The 23,003-nt window shown below is 33.8% G+C and overlaps 1 protein-coding gene and 1 long non-coding RNA gene across 6 annotated transcripts; one reads left to right on the forward strand and one right to left on the reverse strand.

Annotated features, from left to right (window-relative positions):
- Positions 1 to 574: 574 nt before the first annotated feature.
- LOC124430540 (putative mediator of RNA polymerase II transcription subunit 26) lies at positions 575 to 22,581 on the reverse strand. Of its 5 annotated transcripts, none has more exons than XM_046977267.1 (14): positions 22,350 to 22,581; positions 13,529 to 14,067; positions 11,466 to 13,252; positions 11,304 to 11,394; positions 11,016 to 11,169; positions 10,646 to 10,793; positions 10,521 to 10,568; positions 9,588 to 10,239; positions 8,952 to 9,430; positions 7,267 to 8,881; positions 5,528 to 7,117; positions 5,112 to 5,355; positions 4,641 to 4,778; positions 575 to 4,527 (listed from the first exon to the last, which is right to left on the reverse strand). In XM_046977267.1, the coding sequence occupies exons 2-14, from the start codon at positions 13,751 to 13,753 to the stop codon at positions 4,061 to 4,063; spliced, it is 7,638 nt and encodes a 2,545-aa protein (XP_046833223.1). In that variant the 5' UTR covers positions 13,754 to 14,067; positions 22,350 to 22,581; the 3' UTR covers positions 575 to 4,060. The 5 variants fall into 5 exon arrangements, with proteins under 5 accessions (XP_046833223.1, XP_046833222.1, XP_046833221.1 ...); XM_046977266.1 differs by having other exon boundaries at positions 575 to 4,025; positions 4,108 to 4,527; positions 11,466 to 14,067; XM_046977265.1 differs by having other exon boundaries at positions 5,537 to 7,117; positions 11,466 to 14,067.
- On the forward strand, positions 16,017 to 18,265 carry LOC124430541. Its single transcript, XR_006943792.1, has 2 exons — positions 16,017 to 16,857; positions 17,270 to 18,265. It is a non-coding gene; the product is annotated as an uncharacterized LOC124430541 (long non-coding RNA).
- Positions 22,582 to 23,003: the final 422 nt, after the last annotated feature.

A 23,003-nucleotide genomic window follows, 5' to 3' on the forward strand; every position in this document is an offset into this window, starting at 1 on the left:
TTATGATTTAAGTTATAAATTAGAAAATTGATTTTTAGGAAAATTTTCTAAAATAACAGTTAACGTTTCGAATGGATGTGAGTGATGATTCAAGTGTCCTTAAACATTTCTCATAGAGTAATTAATTCGTAAAATGTATTTCGATTTATTAAATTTCATGTATGCCTAAATATGAGCTCTTTACATGTTATGCCATAATATGTATATATATATATGTGTGTGTCTTTATATACATATATATATATATCATATCGAATTTGATATCCAAGAACTTGTTACATTTATTAATTGATAGTACTGATTAAATTATCATACAACGTATGTACGTAATGTAACATGGCTATAACTAGGCACATACAAGTAACAATGAATCGCAAATAAAAAAATTATGTGTTCTGAAATTATCATAAGACTGTGTGTGTCTATCTATGTATATATATATATATATATATATATATATATATATATATATATGTATATATACATGTGTATATGTATATATCATACATATACACATATATATATATATATATATATATATATATATATATATATATATGCTAATATATAATAATTGCTGTGTGATTTCTTTTATTTACAACATTGAAACGATTATTCTAATGAGCTATTCTATTTGAAAATGTACTTAATAACAAATTCATTTTAATCGCTTTCTACTTCTTTACTATCGCTATATATATATATATATATATATATATATATATATATATATATATATATAGAGCAAGGCTATATCAGAAAATCGTACAGTAAATAACAGATCGAGTAGCTTCAAAGCGATTGTATACACCAATGATAGTTTTTTTTTCGAGCTTAAAGAAGGTACAAGATTTTAAGTGAAACATCAATACTTAAATTTATCTTACAAAAGTATGTACATGTTTTTTTCTTTTTTTTTTCCATATATACTCAGGTGGAGAACATAAACTGTACACTTATATATATATGTATATATGTATAGATGTACACGCATTTGTATATATGTACACCACCTGTGATATTTGCAGCTTATTGTACTAGTTTTATTACAAAATATTGGCTAAAGTATAAAGGAATACCAAATGCCAAAAATATGTTTGTTTAAATTTTCAAATCGCAGCCAAACATAATGTAAACAGGGAACATTTTTGTAAAGACCAGAGATCCATATGCACTTAGGAATTCGACAAAGTACTTTCATAGATAGTACAGAAATATTTAAACTCAAATTTTATATCTTATTTACTAATCACAGATCTTCAAACTTTGATATTTGCTTAAAACGTGATAGTAAAAAATTCTTGCAGAAGTATATTATAATTATATTTTTTATATGCATACGAATTCTTATAATTGCTTATTATTTTTTTTGACAATTTTCATTTTCCTTCTTTTTTTTTTGACTCTAAGTTAGATTTTTCCAAAATATTAAATAAAAGACCATGATAATAATATAAAGAAAATTGGAGTTGTGATATATCTATTTAATCACATTTGGTAAAACATGTGTAACTTTCATTAATCACACATTGCAACATTTGAGAAATTATGTTTAATTGGAAAAGAAACGTATTTAAGTTTACCAAAATATTCACTGGTACGCAGTATATAATTAGTACGTTACTTAGTTCACTTATTTGCATCTATGGCTTGAGGTGTTCCATGTTTTAATAAACATATATTAATATTGTTACATATGTGAATAATTAACTTTTCGTTGTGTCTTTAAACATAAATCTTTATTTTAATGAAAATTAAAAATATTAAATTAAAATTCATAATGAATATTAGTTGATTTATTAAAGAGAGAAATGAAATTTTAAAAACAGAATGATTTGATATATGTTTAAATATAATAACTAGTAATACAGTTATATATACACAATTATCAATGTGCCAAATTTATATGAAGCTTTGTACACTTATTTAATTACATTGATGTGTACACTAGATAGATATATTGATAATATTCAATACATAATTTACATTTCTAAATAAAATTATTTGTGTTAGGAGCTATTAAATTACATATTTATTTGATCCACTAAGTATCCACTTTTGTATAGGTTTCTAAACACTTAGAATTGCACAACTTGGTTATACAACTCTATTGAAAATGTATTAAACAGTTACAGCAAAAATAAAATAGTTTACATTAAACGATACTTTATCTTCAAAAAGCCCTACAAACGCTAAACAAAAAGTGTACAACAATTTTCTTCATAGAATAGCCTACAAGTCTCAATCTTAATTACTGTAATTCATTATTAAATGTTTCATCAGAAAATTTCTCCTGCTCATTCTCAGCTTTGTACTTATATGAACATTAAATTTTAGGATTTAATTATCCCAAAATTTAATAACGTTTTTTTTTTCTACAAATTTTTGTCGATTTTTCTAATTGAAATACAACTAAACTTGTGTTCATTGATTTGCTGTAGAAATTAAAATATGTAAGCACCTTTTATTTAGGTATGATATATCTATATATTATTGTGAAAGAAACAACCGATATATAACAAGGACTTAGAACTTTTGTATAAAACATCATGCCATAAAGACAAACGTGTTTCTTTAGACTTCTAAACATATAAAACAATTATGTCATGTTTGGAATATAGAAATTCAGAAATACTCAGTCTCTAAGGCCTTGTCCTTTTCTATATTATTAACAATTATTTTTTTTTTTTAAGGCCTTTTAAAACTGATATTTTCCATAAAATGTAAAAGCTATAGCAAAATTTGAAGACATTTATGCCTAAATAAAGCAATGTGGTAAAAAACGTCCAAAGTAATATACATACGTACATACATACATACATACATACATACATGCATACATGCATACACACATATATATATATAAATATATATATGTATACATGTATATGTATATGTATGCATGTATCATATCGAATATAATTTTCAACTATACAAATGAACTCTCTCGAAATTAAATTTCAACATATTTATTACAACTAATTATCCGGAATTTTACAATGAAATATAAAATATAGAGAATTCTGGACACAGAGAGTACTGTTTTCTGAAACAGTACAACACAGCACAATGTCTTAATTACATGTTATAGAAGTCTATGCGTTAATCTAACAATTACGATTAAATAAAGATTCATATTATTATAATATTATGCATATATGCAAGTAATATATACAGATAAATTGAGTAATGCAGACTCATAGGTGCACGTTATATATATGACGATGATAACTGTTCTTAAAGATTCAGATCAATATTTCTCTGATTGATCATCTGTTTAAAAGATTCCAACTTTGTTAATATTATCAAAATTGGATTAATGCTATGTATAAACACTTTACGGCACCATTTTAGTGGTATAAAAAGTGCATACATTGGAATACACTTTTTTTTTCTATTACCTGTAAGAGATGCTAATATATTTGTATCAACAGGTTTCAACATATACTACCTAAAATGCATATGACTATGTCTCCAAAATACTTAACTATTGCCATAGGCCACAGAAACCTGTTGAATATTTTGAAAACCATCGAATTACGTTTCAGTATATTTCTGCGCATGAAAATTCTAGAAGCGTATAGTAGTACCTACATTAACAAGTCTCATATTTCTTAACTTCAGATGTTCACACATCCAACATATGTTTTTTTTCTTTTCCTTCGATTTCTACGTATAATACAGTGTGATTTGTATAATGAATTATGCTAATAATATGTGTGTGCATATATATATATATATATATATATATATATATATATATATATATAAGCATACATATATATACATATATATATATACATATCATATATACATATATATATATATAAGTACGTACACACACTCACAAATACAAATCATATAAAATAAATTATCAGAAGAAATTGTGACTTTTAAGAGTATATTCCAATTGTGATGTTTATATTACCTTGTAATAGCTGAAAATTTGTCATACATACATCACTGTTCGCCATATATCGAGAGAGAGCGAGAATGGCTGATAATTATTTATCATTGTACTTTAACTAAAAATTTGGAAAAGTACTACTATTAATATCAGTTACGACCTTGGTGCAGGATGGTTAAAAAAAGGCTTCTGCATCTGACCTGAAGTAGAAAATACTTGAGAAGTTCCAGACGTTGATGTTGCAGAAGAAAATTTGGTAATTGGCACTATCGTCGTAGTCGATGGAATAAATTGCGGAGGATATGGATTTGAACCTGGTGGCGCTTGAGATGCTGCTTGAGGTACTAAAAACTGTACCTGTTTGTTGACGGTTCCTTGAGCGGCTATATTTGGATATACTGTTTGTGATGTCGTTTGTGGTGCACTGAAATTAGAATACTGAACAGGACAGGATTTATTAGCCTGGTACTGAGGATAATATATAGCTGCAGAACCAGGCGGTGGTATATATGGTTGAGGTGGTAACTGTGGTAAAGGATAAGTAGGGGATGTAGTGGGAATAGAAGAATGTGGCGGTGATGTCGGCTTACGAGCTTTTAAAATTGCTTCTGCAGTCAAACCTACAATTTAAAAAAGAACTTCTACTGAAATCTATTTAATAATATTTTTATTATTGTTATTCATTTAAATGTGTTTTAATATTAATTAATTAAAAATCTCGATGTTTGCTCACCATGTTTGCGAGCTCTTTCTTCTTCGTCATCACTGAGAAATAAGCCAAATTCACGTTTCAATCTTTCAGTTAAATTTTCTCTTTGACGTTCAACTAATGTTGGTGCTGCAGACCAACCAATAGTACCATCTTCACTACCTAAATATAAATGTACATATTTATTAGAAATACAAATAAGTATAATAAATTTCGGGTTATAACGTGCATGATTTACTATCCTTTGATGATTCATAATTTTTAAATAAAATGCAATAGATACACGAATTTCTATTTGATAATTTGACTAATCCATATGGTCTCAAAGTTTTTAGTTTCTTTCTTTTTTCTTTTTTCTTTTATACATTGATAGCCTAAGAAAACTTATAACTATTAAAAAAATACATACTCTAAAGTTGATATTGATGAATATCATGTAGACTGCAGTTTAACAGGAATTGTGTACAATGTAAGAATCTGGATGCTCGTTATTACCTTTCTTTTCATCATTTTCAGCATTAGTGAAAAGTGGTAATGCAGTAATCCCTGGTAAATCAAGGGAAAGTGACATTTTAGAACCTTCTTCGTCAGAACTTAGAGAGGAAGTCCCACTGCTTGCACTATCTGATCTACCTCTTGCTTTATCCTTTTCTGTTGTAGATACATCATTAGATGGCTCTGGTTCTGGAGGCGTACCAACTGATTGTTGTTTGCGTTTACGATATTCTGATATCGATAGCTGTGGAAAGCAATCAAAAATATGGTATTTAATAGATCCTTGGCATTTATTTTAATATCGCTACGATGAGCATATTTTGTAGGGGAGAAAAAAAACCCAAATATAAATACAAGTAAATTAGAAAATAATGTAAGAATTAATCTTGCAAACAGAAATTCTACTATAATCCTACCGTTCTAACCTTGCGCTTGACTGGCGGAAGAATGTCCGACGTATATGGTGCTGGCATATTATTTGGTACAACTGTTCTAGGATCCTTTAATCTTTTAATTTCTTTGGGCTGAATGTTATCTTGTTTTATAGAAACATTATCCAAATGAGTTTCTTGGCTATTACATTTAGCGATTGGATCTTTAACTTCCCCTGTATTTTCAGGCGAAAGCGATATTATTTCTTTATAGGACGTGGTATCTTCATTATCGACTTTTGTTTTAGATTCTTCAGGTGATTCCTCCTCAAGTTTTGCTTCTAACAATTCTCGTAAAGCTGTTGATAACATTGATTTCTCTTCTCCATTTTTACAGACTTCCTCTGCTTCCATATCGATAGTAGATTCAATAATAGCTGCATCAAAATTCAATTGTGTTTTAGTAGTACTAGATGGATCAATTTTTTTTCTAATTCGTTCACTCAACGGTGGTATCGAGTGAAAAATTTTCGGAGGATCTAGAACAGATTCTGTATCCATATTGGAGGAAGTCGACTCAAAAATAGATTCTTCCGATGAAATAACGAAAGAAGATGTTTGATCTATTTTTTGTGATTCATTATTAATAGGTTTCTCATTGACTTTAACTTCATCCTCGTTAAGATTTATTAATTCAGACTTTCTTTCGAATTCTTTAAAATTCTCCTCATTAGATATATTAAATAATTTAAAAGAAGATTCGCTATATTTAATATCGTCTATATCTCTATCTTCCGATTCGGAATCTTCCTTTGAGCTTTCCATAAGTCCTTCTATGCCATCCATACTTTTATCCTTTTCCGAGCTTGTGTCAACTTTTTCTTTGTAATCATTACCATCGTCTCCCGTTATTCTTTTCATTTGTGCCTCTACGTCAAATTCATCGATCGACATGTTATCCTCGGATCTTATTTCTGAATCTTTATTATTTTCTATCTGCTTGTCGTCATCAGATTTGTCATGTTCACTGGAAACATTAACGATCTCTGCTATACTATCACCAAATTCTAATCTCATTTCAGCTACGCGCTGTTTTAGAATAGCATCAGATTCTATTACAGCAATGGGAGAACTAAAATCTTCCATTTCGATGTCTGGTTCGTTCTGATCAATTATCTCTACGGTTCCCTTTCCAATTTCCTCTTTGATAGTATCTTCTTTTTTTATTTGTGTACTGTTCACTTGGAGACCGTGTATCTCACGTTTAATACTTTTTTTTTCATTTTTAATAAATTCCGAAGGAGATGAATTAAATTCAACTTTAGAACCCATTTTTGAATCGATCATCTCAATATTTATGGATGATTCTTCCTTTATCGAAACTGTTTCCTCTTTTGTCAATGCTGTTTCTTCTATTTTAATAAACTCTGTAAATTCGTCGTTTTTCTCACATTTTATATTTACTTCCGAATGAGGAATATCAATTGACAATTTGCCATGATTACATGCTGTTTCTGAAGTCTCTACTAAATTACTTCGTACGCTCGTTTCTCGTAAAGATTCTGGTTCATCGTGTTGTTCATCATTATGTTCCATCGTTGGTGATTCATTGTGAGGGTGTTCAATAAAATCATCCTACAAAATAATAATAGTTTTTTTTTCTTTTTTTTTTTAAAGGCTTATAATATTTTGTAATATTATGATTTGGCTTATACGAAAAAATCAAATAAATATTAAATAATTTTATTAATTCTAGCTTAATAATACGTATGAGTACGACTTACTTCATTATTACACAAAGACCTATTGGTCGAAGTAACTTCAGGAAGCAACATCGTTGGTGTCGTGGGTGGTGTATAATTATCAGATGATAAACTTTCCCTAGCTATTCTTCGTTTTTTAGGTGGTGCCACCATTTCGCTAGGCGGAGGACTGTCGGGCCGGCTGTTCGGCGAATCACATTCTTCAGATATTGCTTGTCTCAACCATCTCTTTTTTGCCGATCCAGTTGAAACAGGACAAGCATTGTTTCCTGTAATCATTTGTTTTCTTTGCGGTGGAGAATCGCATATACCGGAAACAGAATTAGCAGCTTGGACAAGTGTGGCTAGACTTTTGGCTGCATAACTTTGAGTTAAAAACTCTGCAGACGGATCATTAGGTAGTGAAAACTCTGATGACCTACAGAGAGGATTGACGGGGTTCTGTAAAGATGTAGATGACAATGCAGGTAATGGCGACACTTGAGGCATATTAGTCTGAGGTGGGTCTGGCGATTCCTTCAACCATTCATTCATCAGAACTTTTTTAGTTTTTGGAAACTTAAAACCAGGAGCCAAGGGTCCAACTGCTGCTGCAACAAGTAAACATGCTGAAGATAGCGGTGTGGACGGAGTGGAACTTTGAGAACTACTGCTGGCACCGCTATCGCACGTAGGACTTTTAACGGGTGTTGGTTGCTGTAAAGGCGGAGAACTTGAGCCAGGTGTATTTGAATTAGCTAACGCTAGTAATAAGCCGGCTGCCGTTGGTATCCCCTGATGTCCTGATGTACCGGTAGTAGGGCCGCCATCGCTTCCATTTTTTGCTGCTGTATGTAAGTGTGCCGAATACGGAGTATCTCCGCTTGTTGAACGATTTTGATTAACAAGTGGAGGAGATTGCATAGAATTACTCTCGTCGCCCGATGAGACATCGGAATCTGCAGAATTTAACCTTGTCCTCCTACTACTTTGTGATTGTGACGTAGTTCTAGCACGACCCTTTCTTCTTTTTCGTCGTAATGTTCTTTCGGAATTTTGTTGTTTAGTTTTAGATTGTAATATCGCAGAATTATGGCTGTCCTCGTTATCGCTATGCGTACCACCTGACTCCTTTCTCTGTGCATTTCTAGCTTGAACTTCCTGCTTTCTTTGTTCTGCTTTCTCTAATCTCTCAAAAGCTTTCATAATAGCTTCCATTTTTCTCTCCTCTCTTGTCATTTTCTTTTTGTCCTTTTTAATCTCTTGTATAGTAGACTGTGGCAAACCAGGAGAAATTTGTGGTTGTTGTGGTTGTGGTTGCTGTTGCTGCTGCTGCTGCTGTTGTTGCTGTTGTTGTTGTTGCTGTTGTTGTTGTTGTTGTTGCTGTTGCTGTTGCTGCTGCTGTTGTTGTTGCTGTTGTTGTTGCTGTTGCTGTTGCTGCTGTTGTTGTTGTGCTGTTATTGTAGCTTCTTCTTTTGGTAGCTGACGCGTTACGGTCGTGGTGCTAGTTGGTATAGCCTTTCTAGGTGGTGCTGTTACGGGTACTGCCGTTGGCACTTGCGTCGCTGGTGTTACATTTGTACTGGATACTGTAGATATAGAATCGCTATCTTCACAAACAGTGTTTCGTCTACCTCGTCGCCTCCTTTCTCGGCCACTATAAAAAGAAAAGTAATAATATTTAATATCACAAATAATCTATATTACGTATTACTCGATTTACTTACTCAGCATTTTCTACAAGAGCTCCATTACTACCTCTTCTATTTAATTGATTTGTAGCTGTAAACTGGCATTCCCTTGCATTATTACATGCACAAGTCACTGGTATCACTGGGGAATTAGGATTAGGCGACAATAACAAATCGTGTGACTCATGCCTAATAGTTATCTCAGCATTCTTTTCGATTGCCATACTTGTGACAATATACAAATGCAATGTTCCTTTCTCTATACAATGTTTTATTTCTGCGTTAGGTTTACAGCTACGTCGTACGAATCTGGCATCGTTTCCATATGTTCTAGTGTCTACACATACTTCGGTACCATCTCGTGGTAATCGATAAAAGAATACAAAAGGCCCTGGTCTTTGAGCATGCTGTCTACCCTGAGGATGCGACGGTCTATGTTGCGTACTGAGCATATATTTTCCACGTAATTCAACAACCGGAGTATTTGACGGTAGATACATAGTTGCCACCAAAAACTGTTATACATAAAGATAATTATTTTTAATGCCCGCTAGGATGATAATGGGTAAACAATGATTCCTGTTTATTATTAATTATTCAAGAATTATTGATATCGTCATGAAAAAAAAAAAAAAGAAAAAAAAAAAAAAACCATGCAAAATATATACTTACTCTTAAGTTGTTGCTGTGCACATTCAGCCTACATTTACCAGTGGCAATAACATTCATATTACTTTGTCTCAAATCACTATGAGTACCGTTGACCTTTATGCTCGATATTCTAGCTCTTAATTCAGGACTATAGTGATTGGTCACTGCTTCCTCGTATCTTTCAATCCATTGTCTAAGCGGAGTCATATTAGAACCCCATGCATCTTGTACTTCTTCTTCCTTTTCATCCACGCTCATTCTTCGTTTAGCTTTACGTTTTCCTGGGCCTCGTTTAGTAGTCTCTTTCTTTCTTACTGCACTGGACTGTCTCGGATTAGAGTCTCTTCGTTGTCTTTTTGCCACATTGTTATTATTATTATTGTTGTTGTTATTCAGTCTTCTTACTTGCGGTGGAGGATCTGATTTTCGTCTTGGAACTTGTTGATGCAACGTTCGCTTTTTCTGCGCTGCATTAACACCAATATCAGTGTCTACCGAACTTGTAGACGACGTGTCGGAAGAACTATCTGAATTGAGTAGCTCTTCACGTTTGCGCATTTGTAAAGCACGTGCCCTTTGTCTATCAACACGTCGTGGCCGACAAATTTCGCAAAGATATTCGTCAGGAATGTTAGAACGATCTATACCCATGCAGTCCACATGCTGCCAAACTCTGTAAAATTAGAAATTAATTTTTCTTGATTTTCTTTTTATGCGTCCCTCTCTCTCTCTCTTTCTCTCTCTATCTCTCATTCTATATGTGCGCGCGCGCGTATTTTCTTTCATAAATATGAAAGTGATTATATGAATCTAAGATATAATATTAAAAATATATTTCTCATCGATAAAGTAATAAAAAAAAAAAAAAGAAAAAAAATAATAAAAAATAAAAAATAAAAAATAAAAAAAAGAGAGAACAAGCAAAGCAATAAATAAGAAATAGTATAAACGTACAGACAACGATCGCAGCAGATCATGTAACCATCGTCGTGTTCAAAATCACTGAAAATATAAGAAGTGATTTTCAATATCTATAATAATTATTAATTGTAAATTATGCATTGACAAATTCTTCTTACCATATACATCTAGTAACACTATCCTCGTCATCACCTTCACCTTCAGGAGCAGTTTCCGTTTCTTCACCTTCAGGTTCTGCTTCGCGTCCAGGTTCACTACTGATTGCACTGGCCGCATCATCCTCCACGTTACCGCTATTATTTACAACTGAAAAGCAATAAAAAAAAAAAAAAAAAAAAAAATAAAAAAAAATAAAAAAAAATAAAATAAAATAAAAAAAAAAATAAAAAAAAAATAAAAAAAAATAAAAAAAGAAAATTTCACTCTACGTTATGCAATAATTATTTATTATTATTCTTACAATCTAATAATTCTAAGAAATAGAGGGGCTCGCAAGAGGTCCCAACTTCATTTGTTTGATATTTTTACCTTGCCCGTATATATATGAATGCTGAGAAGTTGTGGTAGAACTTCCAGCTCCATTAATGGGCTGTTGTTTAGGATGAGGAGGTGGTGAAGGAGGTGGTGGTGTTCGCGGTGGCGGTGCACCGTAGTTATGGTCTTGAAGAACAAACTGGAGACACTGCAATTAAGCAATTAATTTTTCAGATCAAACAATATTACGTTATCCCATTCAAAAACTGCAAATTAAACAAATAATTAAGAATTGATGGTTTAATAAAATCTTTAATCTAAATGAAAATCTCTTGACATTACCTCGTAAGGCAACGGCATCCTTCTCACCGGCGATTTCGGTGGTGTTTGTTGCAATTCTTCTTCCTTAGAAACACGCAAATCGGATTCCATTCTAAAATAATAATAGTTACATTATATCCACTGAACTTATGGTTCGTACAAAATATATAAACTTTTACCAACTTGTTCTCTAAATCTTTATGTACTTCCGCATTTGTGGTAGTAGAGAGAAGAGTTTTTATTTGCCCCGTTTGCGTTCTACCTTGCTGTGAATATTGCGACGCCATGATAAGCTGTTTTTGTTGTATAGCTTGTTGTTGAACTTTAATAGGAGAATTTTTATGCACTAACATATTTGGCATAACTGTTTGTTGGGGAAGTAATGTTTTTATGCTCGTTTTCGATGATACCGATGTCATCAATCCTTGATTTTTCATCGTAGTAACATTTGTGTTTAATGATGTTTTCACTCCTGATACTTTCTGAGCGTGATTTCTTTGAGCTGGTTTCTGAGGTGGAATAGTCTTAATACAACCAGGTTGTTTCTGTGCATTCTGCGGACCAATTACGTTCTGTTGCTGTTGTATGATTTTAACTGGTTGTGAATTATTATTTCTATGTAAGGATTGTTGAATGGAATTTTGAGAATTAGCAGACTTTATGGTATTTGTGATTTTTTGTGGAATAGTTTTTAAATTCCCTTGCTGCAAGTTCTGTGCTTGATTTTTTGATACACCTACTCTCATAACCATTTGTTGCTGCTGCTGCTGCTGCTGTTGTTGCTGTTGCTGCTGCTGTATCTTTGAATTTACTATAGTTTGAGTTTTTTGATTACTTGGTATCGTGGCTATAGCAGAAACCTTTTGATGTATATTTGTAATATTATGATTTCTTTGAGCATGCATTGCAGAATTAACTGTTTGATGCTTTTGTGTAACTTGTTGTTGCTGAGATGTTTGTAATAACTGCGGTTGCAATTGAGTCGACGTTTGTACATGGGTTTGTTGCGATTGCGACACTCCCTGTTGTTTACTCACAATAAGAGCATTCGAATTGTGTTGGACTTTCGAAATATTAGGTACACTATTACTCTTACATACATTCGCTATGGTCTGCACCCGATTCGAAGTAATAGCCGTCAAAGTTTGTGATTTGTGCAACGCAATAGCAGATTGCGATCTTTGATGTTGCGACGGTTGGGATTGTTGTACTTGTTTCTGCAATTGTGGTGACTGTTGTTGACTTTGCACCTGGCCAATAATTTGTGCCTTCTGTATACCACCTACGGAATTGTTAGACTTTTGAACATTATTCTGTTGCCTCTGAACAGGCAATGACTTTTGTTGCTGTCCCTGCACCTTTTGTAATGTTGGCTGTACCTGCTGATTATTCTGATATTGCTGATGCTGTGCTTTGTGATTCGGATGGTTAGTTACCAATTGCTGCCCTGTCTTTTGGTTGTTATAGACCTGTGACATTTTTTGGGAATTCGTGGAATTAATGGATTGAGTTTTTTGGGATGGCGTTGAAACGCCAGTTTGTATCCGTTGCACGTTCGCATTGTTAACGATTTGGTTAACCGTAAATTGCGTCCCTTGTGCCGTAGATGTAAGTATTTGTGACTTTTGAATAGTTTGTATCCTCGATACCGAATTACGCTGTACCACAGTAGGATTACTAAGGTTCGCTACCGCTTTGACTTTCTGTAAATTGACTGTTTGAGGCTGCCCACTGATATTTTGCGTCTTCACCTGTATCCTTTGTATATTGGGGATGTTCGTAGCTGTGGTAATTGTTTTTACGGTGGCAGTATTAAGAATTTGTTGGGGCGAGATTTGCTGAAATTTTGGATGCATACTCGTCGTTTGCAAACTTGCAACCGTTGTAGCTTGTTGGTGTTTCTTAGGAATTGCATCGTTTACGGAGGTTTGAGTTTTAGCTTGTTGGCTGTTCTGGGAACATGTAGCTGCCTGTAAAGGATAGACATGTGCGACACTACTGCTTGGCGAGGGTAAAGATTGCGAATTAACTGGTAAATGAGCGACGTTTGAGGAAGCATTTAACGTTAAGGGCTGCGTTTGATAAGCGGTGCTCGGCAATTTTTGAGATATCACGCGAGTTGTCAAAACTTGCGTGGTATTTGTTTGAGAACTTGTAATCCTCTGCGCTATTTCTTTACTAGATTTCGTAACCGGATAAGAAACGCTGACTGATTTTACATTGGAGAGCGATATGGAATGGCTTACTGCTATCTCGGGTACGTTCGTCACTTCGAGACACTGGAGTACTTGGGGATTGTTATTATCGCTATTGTCGTCCCTCATCGCGACTAAGGTGTTGGCCGTGGTAACGCCGATTGTTAATGGTGCGGTCAGTTCTTGAGCACCGATTAGCATTGACGATGAGACGCTGCCGTTTTTAGTTTTCTCGGTTGACGTTTCAACCGTACCCAATTGTAAAACAAAACTCATGGTGGCTTCTGTACCCTGTTCAAAGGCATCGACGTCTTTCTTTCTATTATCATCATTTTCATTGAATTCGTTACGTTGTTCACTCGTCGGAGATACCGGGGGATGTGGCCCGTGTTCTGGGGATAGTTGCTCCCCACTCCCACTTGTGCCACCCCCGGATAACTTGATCACCGATGGGGTCGACGTTTTGAAGGCCTTTCGATGACGTTCAATGAAAACTGGAAGGAATGCAGATCGGAGGGCTATCTCTTTTTAACAACCTTACGGTACAATGTGCTTTTCGATTCTGCTATTTGAGGATTGTTGACCATAGGCTGAAACAAAATAACGTTACTTTTTTTATTACGATTAATACGTTGATCAAATTGATTCATTAATAATATTAATTTTTTTCCCCATATCTTAGGAACACGTGCCTGTATCGTTCGATGAAAGAAACGTTCCTGAAAACGTACTTTATAAATGCATATCTATATAACATATGTATATCCATATAACAAGAATACAGCTTTACAAAGTACAAACTCCTTTAGGGACCCTTAGGTTGCTACAGAAACGCATACAGGTCTCACATAAAGAAGTTTAATAATTCAACAAGAAAGTCGCGACGTTGGAGCACACATTTCAGCTTATCGATCGAGAAAAGATGCTTTTTCCTCGAAGAAAATGCACGTAGCGGTAAATAAACATGAGATATTTGATAAGAGTGTTTCGAACGAAAGAAGTAAAAAATAAAAAATTAATATAGCAATAGTATAGCATGTATAATGTTAATAAAAGGCAACGTTATGTTTGATTATATTATCCGATTGATATGACCTTCCATTGATAATTGCTTGCTATCTACATCATCAATTCTGACGATACAAAATGCAACAACGTTTGCTTTTTCAAATAAAGATTCTTAGTGATCAAATCTAATATTTCATTTTTTCGTTGCTTCGGCAATCTTTTCTATAGTTACTCTTTCCAACTGTCAAGATCTTCTAAGAAATGTACCTACAAAAAATTGTATATAGATCATCAATTATATTGCGACCTAAAATATACATATCGGTATAACTACGACACAGTTATTACTATAGTATCAGAACGGAAAACGAGAACGTTACTTTAACTAAAGTTATGTACTCTATCGCACGCTGACCGACTTAATTTTAACCGAAGAACTTGCGAAATCCAATGATTGCTGCAATCCCTCCGATGCCAGGAAATACCATCGAAACGGAAGTTCCATCCAAACAAATTTCATATCAAATCGTATTATAATATTCTAATCTAAATACAAAGAAAATAATACCGCATGCAAATGCAAATATTCGTACGCCTAAGGTCAACTATTTTATGATAATCGAAGAAAGATTTGAATCAATGATCTCCGTTCTGGGTTGCTGCGTCTTTAAAATATCTTCGATTATCAAGAATGAAATGATTATTTCTCTGAGGAGATGATAATAATTATTCTTAAAAGAAAAAAAAAAAGAAAAAAAAAAGGAAAAGAAAAAGAAAAAGAAAAAGAAAAAGAAAGAAACACACGCAGAAGGTGAGTTCAATAATTTGTAATCTTCGTATCATAAGCCGCCATTTTGAGCGCTACAGTTTGCATCGTCCATGTTTGAAGAAACTGAACAACGGATTAGATCCTCTGTTTCGAATAGAAAATAATAATTGTTACTTCCATTCGTTGAATTAGTCATTAACAAGATTAAATGAAAAGTAATAAAAAGATTTCTATAGTAACATCATATCTATCAATATCTCGGTCGATTTATAATCATCAAAATCTCCGACGGCTGTTCCAGCTTGCAACGGGCAGAGATCTTGTTAGAATGGCGCGAAATTAACGAGCTTCCGTGCGAGTCCGCGGTGAAGCGCAACACGATATTGTGCGACGTTGCACGGACTCTCGTGTATCGTTGTGTTGGCAGCAATGGGATTTACAGCGACCTACTTGGCGTACCTCGACCCTCAACATTGATTCGATTCAAACCAAAATTATTTTCCAACTGATTATCCTTCGATATATCGAAGACACTTCCGTCCTTTATTATTGCTTACACTTATTATACTCAATTTTCTTCTGTTAAAATTCAAATGATATCGATTACATTTCAAAACGATAACAAACCTTTTTTTTTCTGCTAACAGAAAAGTCAGTAATATATAAAATAATTACTTTTGAATACATCTAACAAGTTTTTTTTTTTTTTTTTTTTTTTTTTTTTTTTTTTTTTTTTTTTTTTTTTTTTTTGAGAATTATATAACAACAAAACTATGACGAATGTTTAAGCTTTCGATATTTTAAAAATATACGAAAAAGAAAACGTCCATTTAATATCTCTAATTTAATATCAATTGATTTAATATTTCCCTCGTTCGATATATCGTTTTACTAAGATATCGTTTTCGACATCGATACATTGTCAGAATCGATTTCTTCGTAATTTCTGTGAATCTCTCTCTCTCTCTCTCTCTCTCTCTCTCTCTCTCTCTCTCCCATCCCCATCGTCATTGTATCTTCGAACGACGGTTACAAGAAAATGGTGTTGCGATCTCGCGTCCCGTAGTCGCGCCTGCGCACAAAGACTTCTAGATGCATTCCACGAACGTGTAGCTCAACCTGATTATAAGCAAACTGTACCAATGTAATATCCGCATGATTAACTTTGTCTCTCTTTGTCTATACATTATCGCGTGCGTGCATGCGTATACAAATTTGTTCATGCATAAATGCAAAAGAAACTGCGTAGAAAAAAAAGATGTTAATTAAAAAATTGGGGAAGAAATAAAAACAACAATAGCGCAAGATCATATATTCTTCGATGTCTTGTAATTCATTTCAATAAAAATACAAGTATAAAAGTTCGAAGGAAAAAAAAAACAAATTCGACTTTCCCGCATTTACTGTACGTCAGATATAAAGAATTCTTCTTTACCGACCGTAATTGATTAATTCATTGCTTCGAGATTCGTATTTCGCCCCCAAACGCAAAAGGAAATGTTATTTGGCGCGCACATGAAAAGGCAAAAGATGCGGCGTAAAAAACGCATGTGAGTACTGCTCGAAAAGCAGTTACGCGTGCGCCCAACACGATAATATATAGGTATGTATATATATACGCGCGAACACACACATAAAGACACTCAACGAAGTACGTAAGATCTCTCTTAGGTCGAGAGAGAGAGAGAGAGAGAGAGAAAGAGAGAGAGAGAGAGAGAGAGAGAAAACTAACGAGTATATACAACAATCCTAACATTATCCATGGTATCCGCAGCTAACGCAACCGATGCGCCACATACTGTCCTCTACCGCCCCTTCCCCACCCCCATTTAACTATCCCAAGCGGCCATAGTCACGGCTAGTTCTACATCGTTAAATAAACGTTCGGTATCTTGCTTTCTTCCCCTTCCTACTGGCTACTACCACCTCCATCTCTCCCACCATATCCTTTCGCTCGAAACTTCGACGTATTCCCTCTCCCTCTCGCCATCTTTTTTTTCTCTTTTTCTTTCTAGTAAGGGAGAACACGAGCGCACAACGTGCAGTGAGCCGTATATAAAGGTCTGATTGCTGGACACCCGGTGAAATATGCCAGTCTCCGCCAATAACCGGTATCTTTCTTTGCTTTCTATCTCTTTCTAACCCTCGTTCTTCCACTGAATTTGTTCTCTCTCTCTCTCTCTCTCTCTCTCTCTCTCTCTCTCTCACTTATCCTCTTTATTCTTTCGCTGTCTTCGTCGAGAGTGCGAGGGAGAATGAGAGAAGAGAGCTACAAGAGCGGTAATCCGAGAGGGAGAGGAGAGAAGAAGAGAGGAGCGAAGAAGGAAAGAAACGAAAAGAAAGGATGCTGGAGAAGAGAATGGAGACGGTGAAAAGAGGCAATACTGTGCATTGGACGGTGATATTACACCGATGACGGCACTTTCTCTCTCTCTCTCTTTCTCTTCTTTTCTCCTTTCTGTAAAATTTGTAAAATATCGACTCTTATATTTTTCTGTATATCTTTTATCAGAAATAAAGTATCATTGGTTAACTAAAAGCTTTATTATTGTATCGTGTATTACTCTGCGTAATCGGTACTTAAGATATTTTTTAACGAACATTTGTTTGATATAAAATGAATGACAGGAAAAGTGTGTACATATATATATATATATATATATATATTGTAGGAAGTTAGAAATCAGACGGAAAGAACGTTTATCTCATTGATGTAAATTACATCGCGAAGAACGCTGTTCCTTCCCCCTTTCTTCTTTCTTTTTTCTCTTTTGCTTGGAACAGTCAACGATGTTACTGCTGTTCTGCTGTTGCTACTATACTACTAATGTCGATCTCATCACCGCACCACAGGGAACGGTTTTGAACTGTGGTTCTGTAGATTAATCACTTAGGAATGCGAGACCGCAGGACGAATCGAGACAAGCATGTGGTATTATATACTAAAGGTGCATTGATTTCTACAGTCGTTTAGAGAGAGAGAGAGAGAGAGAGAGAGAGAGAGAGAGAGAGAGAGAGAGAGAGAGAGAGAGAGAGAGATTAGAGATGTGTTAAACTTGTCGCTTACACATGAAAAAAAAATTAAAGAGAACAAAAAAAAAAGGATAAAAATATTGCAGTTTTCATCGTAAACGTATCTTCTTACAGAACATGCTCGAGCGCGTTATTATAATACGTTGAGCACATGTATAAGGAAAAAAAAATTAGCGGCAAGATTAGCGTGCCGTGAAAATTGTAAAAGAGTTATAACATGAAAGAGACAAAAGTTGAGATTACCTGGCCTCATCGAGAGAGTAAATCGCAGGCGCAGGTTACGTGGGTGTTTCGTAGGAAAGAAGGAAGGAGAGGAAAAGAGAGAAAAAGAGAGAGAGTATTGTAGTGGTGCGTCTTCGCTATTACATCCAAGGTTAGCTCTTCGCGAGCGCAACCTTTTTCTTCTCCCTCCCCCCACCGCCAATACTCGTTTTTTTTTCTGCAGAGCTTATGCAGTTTTCTTCCTCCCTTCCGTCCTTTCCCCCACTCTTACGCGTTCTCTTATTTATGACCAAATTTTATTTCTTTTTCCTTCGAAAAAACGTCATAGATAATTTTTGTTTAAATGTCACAGATAAAATTCGGAACAGCGAAGAAAAAAAAACATGAAAGAAACAGAAAAGGAAAACATTGAACAGCTGCGTAACATAAAAAAAGTGCAGAGTAGCGCGTGCGTTTGTAAATAACCGATAAGCTCGTATTGCAGCGTATATTTTATCTTAACGACCCTATTAGATTACGGTCGAACACAATGAAAGAGAAAGAAAGAGAGAGGGAGGGATATCGTTCGGTATTACTCGTTAACTTTATCGAACGAGACATTTATCTTGCAATGTATATACGATATTAGAGCTAACCTCTTACGTTATTTCCTCGTTTATACTTTGAAAGGTTATGTTTCTAAAACCTTCATTACAAGCTAACTAATAAATCACAAATACATAAATCGATCATCTTTTTAGTTATACTAAGATGAAAGAACACGTTTTCTGATTAGTTCTTAATGCATTAATGCTACTTCGCGAAGTTATTCTGCGAGTAATCGCGTGAGAACCATTAATATGCCCTGACGTCATCTGGAAGAAACGCATCAAGCGCAACATAATAAACGCAAAAAAGCTAAAGCTTGAGCGAGATGCGCGTTAGTAGTTATCTCATCGCTAAATTTGACCGTATCGTTCGCAGAGATCGTCTTTAACGTGGAAGAGTAATCATACGTATGCTATATATATATTCATATATACATATGCGGGGAGAGAGAGAGAGGGGGGGGAGAGAGGGAATTTCGAATCGCACAGAAAATAGTAGAATGACAGATAATGAAAATAAATTGGAGCTGGACATATACACAAAGACGATATTAATTTACATGAATCAATGGGCAAACGTTTTTGCTTTAAGTTAGGTCGAGGCCGAATGCAGCGAGAGCAAATGCGAATATTCGACTCTCTCTCTCTCTCTGTTTTGCTTCCCCTAAAGCACCGCGCACAAAACCATTGCTCCTGCCTGCTGCTGCTTCGCCTACAAATTTTCGCATGGATCACACGCATTCGGTGTGTCGCGCGTGCTCGTCAATCCATGTGAACTTCTCTTGCGGTCGATACCATTTTACCTCGCAACCGGCGAATGCCAGCCACCGTCGACCGAGCGCGTTAAACCTCCCCCTCTCCACGCACCCCACTTAACTCCTCCATCCCTCCCACCACCCGTTAAAGTACAGCCTTCCCCTGTCCACCCCTCCTTACCAACTGAACATCCTCTATCTCCGCCTACTGTTCGCTACGCGCTCTTCTAAAGATGTATCCTTTAAAACGACCGATTTAAATTTTCACCGCGCACAGGAAAGAGAAGAAAGGAAGGGGAGAGAGTGAGAGAGGGAAAGGAGGGGAGAGAGAGAGGGAGATTGTGAAAAACCGTAGAACGCAAAAATAGGACATACTATTGATATATATATTATACATATTATATCTATAAAAGAGAAACGTATGTTTGTATCTATATATACAGATCCCCTTAGTATAGATTAGTAAAAAGTATAGATTAGTTCACTAATCTATACTTTTTGCATTTTAACAAGACATATATTTTGGTTTACACATATCATGTAATATACATGTATAATTACTATATGAATAATATATCTATACCTATGATTTATTGTTCTGTAGAAAGCGATAATGATATTGCGCGTGTTTAAAGAAGGAAATAGGAAGTAGTAGTAATCTCTTTTTTACATAAGCCTTCCCCGTCGGGATTTCATTGATAAATCATAGTAAAGATTCGAAACTGAAATTGGGAAGCAATTTTTGAGACATAGATTAAATGAAATGCAAGAAGGGTAAAAAGAAATAAATAAAAAAAAATAAAATTGTGCGAATGAAAAATTGGATATATCGAGGAAATAAAATGAATGGAAAAATGACGTTGTTGAACGTTGAAAAGTAAATGATTTAAAAGAAAAGATGAAATAACAGAAATACAAGATCAGAAATGAAACGAACAGAGATTGCGAGAAAGCTGTGGAAACGAGTGGTTAAACGGGGAAAGGGAGGGAGTAGTTCGGGATAGGTGGCGGGCAAGAAGGGAGTTAGGCAAGATGGCCGTTAACAGGCGAAAACAGCGCCGTCTGGTAAAATTTTTTTATTCCCGCCGACTTCTTCAGGATCATATACGAATTTTCTGTGAGATAGGTTAGAATTCGTATAAATATGTATTTCAAAGAAATAAGATAGAATCTTGTAAATCTTTACGATATCATAAATAATGAAAACAATTTTGTATTGTTTGTTAAAAATTATAATTTAAAAAATGAAATATAATACGTTATTGATATCGAGCTGTTATAATAATAATAATGAAAAAAAAAAAATCTTTTTAATAAAGTTCTTATATGCTTAAATCGCTATCATAAATAATAATTGTAAATAATCTCCAATAATCCTGTAAAAGTATTTATGTTTATTATATTAAACATTATAAATATACCGTATAGTTTCCAAGATCGGATAGGCCCGATTTATATTAAAAATTGTAGTCTGATTTTATCTATTTTTATCGTTCTTTAAGATATAATGACGTTTATTTAACTCTTATGAGAGTATAATGTATCATATAATATACCATAGTTATCTGAAACACTTTATTTGTCAAACATATTGATCAATAAGTTGAACAACGACAAATGTATTGCTTTTATGTATATGAATAAATAAATTCATTACATTTTCTATAAAATACATAACGAAGATATAAAAGTAATTCATCCGACATAAAATTATATATCCTTGCAATAAAGATAAAAGGAAAATAATGAAATAAACGTACATTAGTTTAATTTATAGTTCGTAAATTGTTTTAAAATGATATATAAATCAGAAATAATCCAACCAACTGTTTCATATTCCTTCAAGAAGGAAAGTTTATAAAATTGATTGTAAGTAGATACAATGAATCTATATATCTATATATTATAATCTGTTTATAAGATTTTAGAGCTAACTTATAATAAATTTATTTGTACGTAATATAAAAGCAATAATTATTTTCAATATGTAAATTTAACATCTAAAGTTGGAAAAATATATGATGTGGTTGACCTGCCCTCACTCACCATTTTACCAGCCATTGTTGCCACCATTGAGGAATGAAAATTGCAATTAACAGATATATTTTTAAGAATTCTTATTTTCGTAATAATCCTCAATATTTATTTAATGAACCAATTAATAAAGGTTCAATATATTAATATTTCAACGTTAGTTCGAACTTTTTTGGTTATAGGGAGTATTACGAAGTCTTATAATATCGGTAACAAATCGTTAAAATAATAGAAGAATGAAGAATGCACAATGAATAAATAATTAATCATTAATACGTAAAAAGTATTTAACGTAAAATAAGATTTAAATGTCATCTAAGATATTCATAATCGTGATCCTGATGTTCTCTTTTAAAAGTGTATTTACAAATGATATTGAATAAACTTAGATAATCAAACGATGTAATTACAATTTCCAAAACGTTCTAAAGTATTAAAAATATCGAAAAAAAACTATCGCTTACCTTAATATGACAGGAATACAGAAGCTCACTTGAAACTTGGATGTAAACACAAGCATTTTTTAATGGAACTAACACCAGGGCAGCTTAAATAATCAAGGAGAAAACACTCTTTACATCGCGAACAACGTTATTTCACTGTCCTAAATTTTATTACGTTATTAAATACCGCAATAAATACAAGAATTCGCGATCTCTTCGGAAAACATCCATCGAAAACTAAAGATGGCAGCCATTCTTCTGTACAAAACAAAGGTTCACATCCACGGACTCGCAAGCAATGAAGCCTCGAACCCAGATTACTTCCGGCGCTGTTATCGGCGCGCCAATTTTAATTCTACCGAACATAGAGTTTTATTTTCACATTAATATCAATGCTCAATATCTTTTAGCACTTTTAAGTAGATTGATTTGATCGAAAAGAATCTATAATAGATGAATACCATTTGATAGAACCTATATCAATTCGTTTAAAATATTACGAATTTATTGCAAATTAGTACACATTATTATCTGCAGTTGGCGCAGAGATCGATTTTACGTATTACGATGCCATCTATCGTTGAATTTATTAAATCTAAGCAAGGTGACAACTTAATGAGATCGCAATAAAAATTTGGCAAACTTTTTGCACATTTAAAAATTCATGAATTTTCT

This window comes from Vespa crabro, chromosome 19 (genome assembly GCF_910589235.1).
Source record: "Vespa crabro chromosome 19, iyVesCrab1.2, whole genome shotgun sequence".
NCBI lineage: Eukaryota > Metazoa > Arthropoda > Insecta > Hymenoptera > Vespidae > Vespa > Vespa crabro.

Bases quoted from the DNA above. Each gene is read 5' to 3' on its own strand.
- LOC124430540 (XM_046977264.1), bottom strand. From the start codon at position 13,753: ATGAGTTTTGTTTTACAATTGGGTACGGTTGAAACGTCAACCGAGAAA. The intron at 4,779-5,111 runs GTAATAACGAGC...ATTTATATTTAG, and splicing joins TGAAAATGATGAAAAGAAAG to GTAGTGAAGATGGTACTATT. The intron at 4,528-4,640 runs GTGAGCAAACAT...TTTAAATTGTAG, and splicing joins AGAAAGAGCTCGCAAACATG to GTTTGACTGCAGAAGCAATT.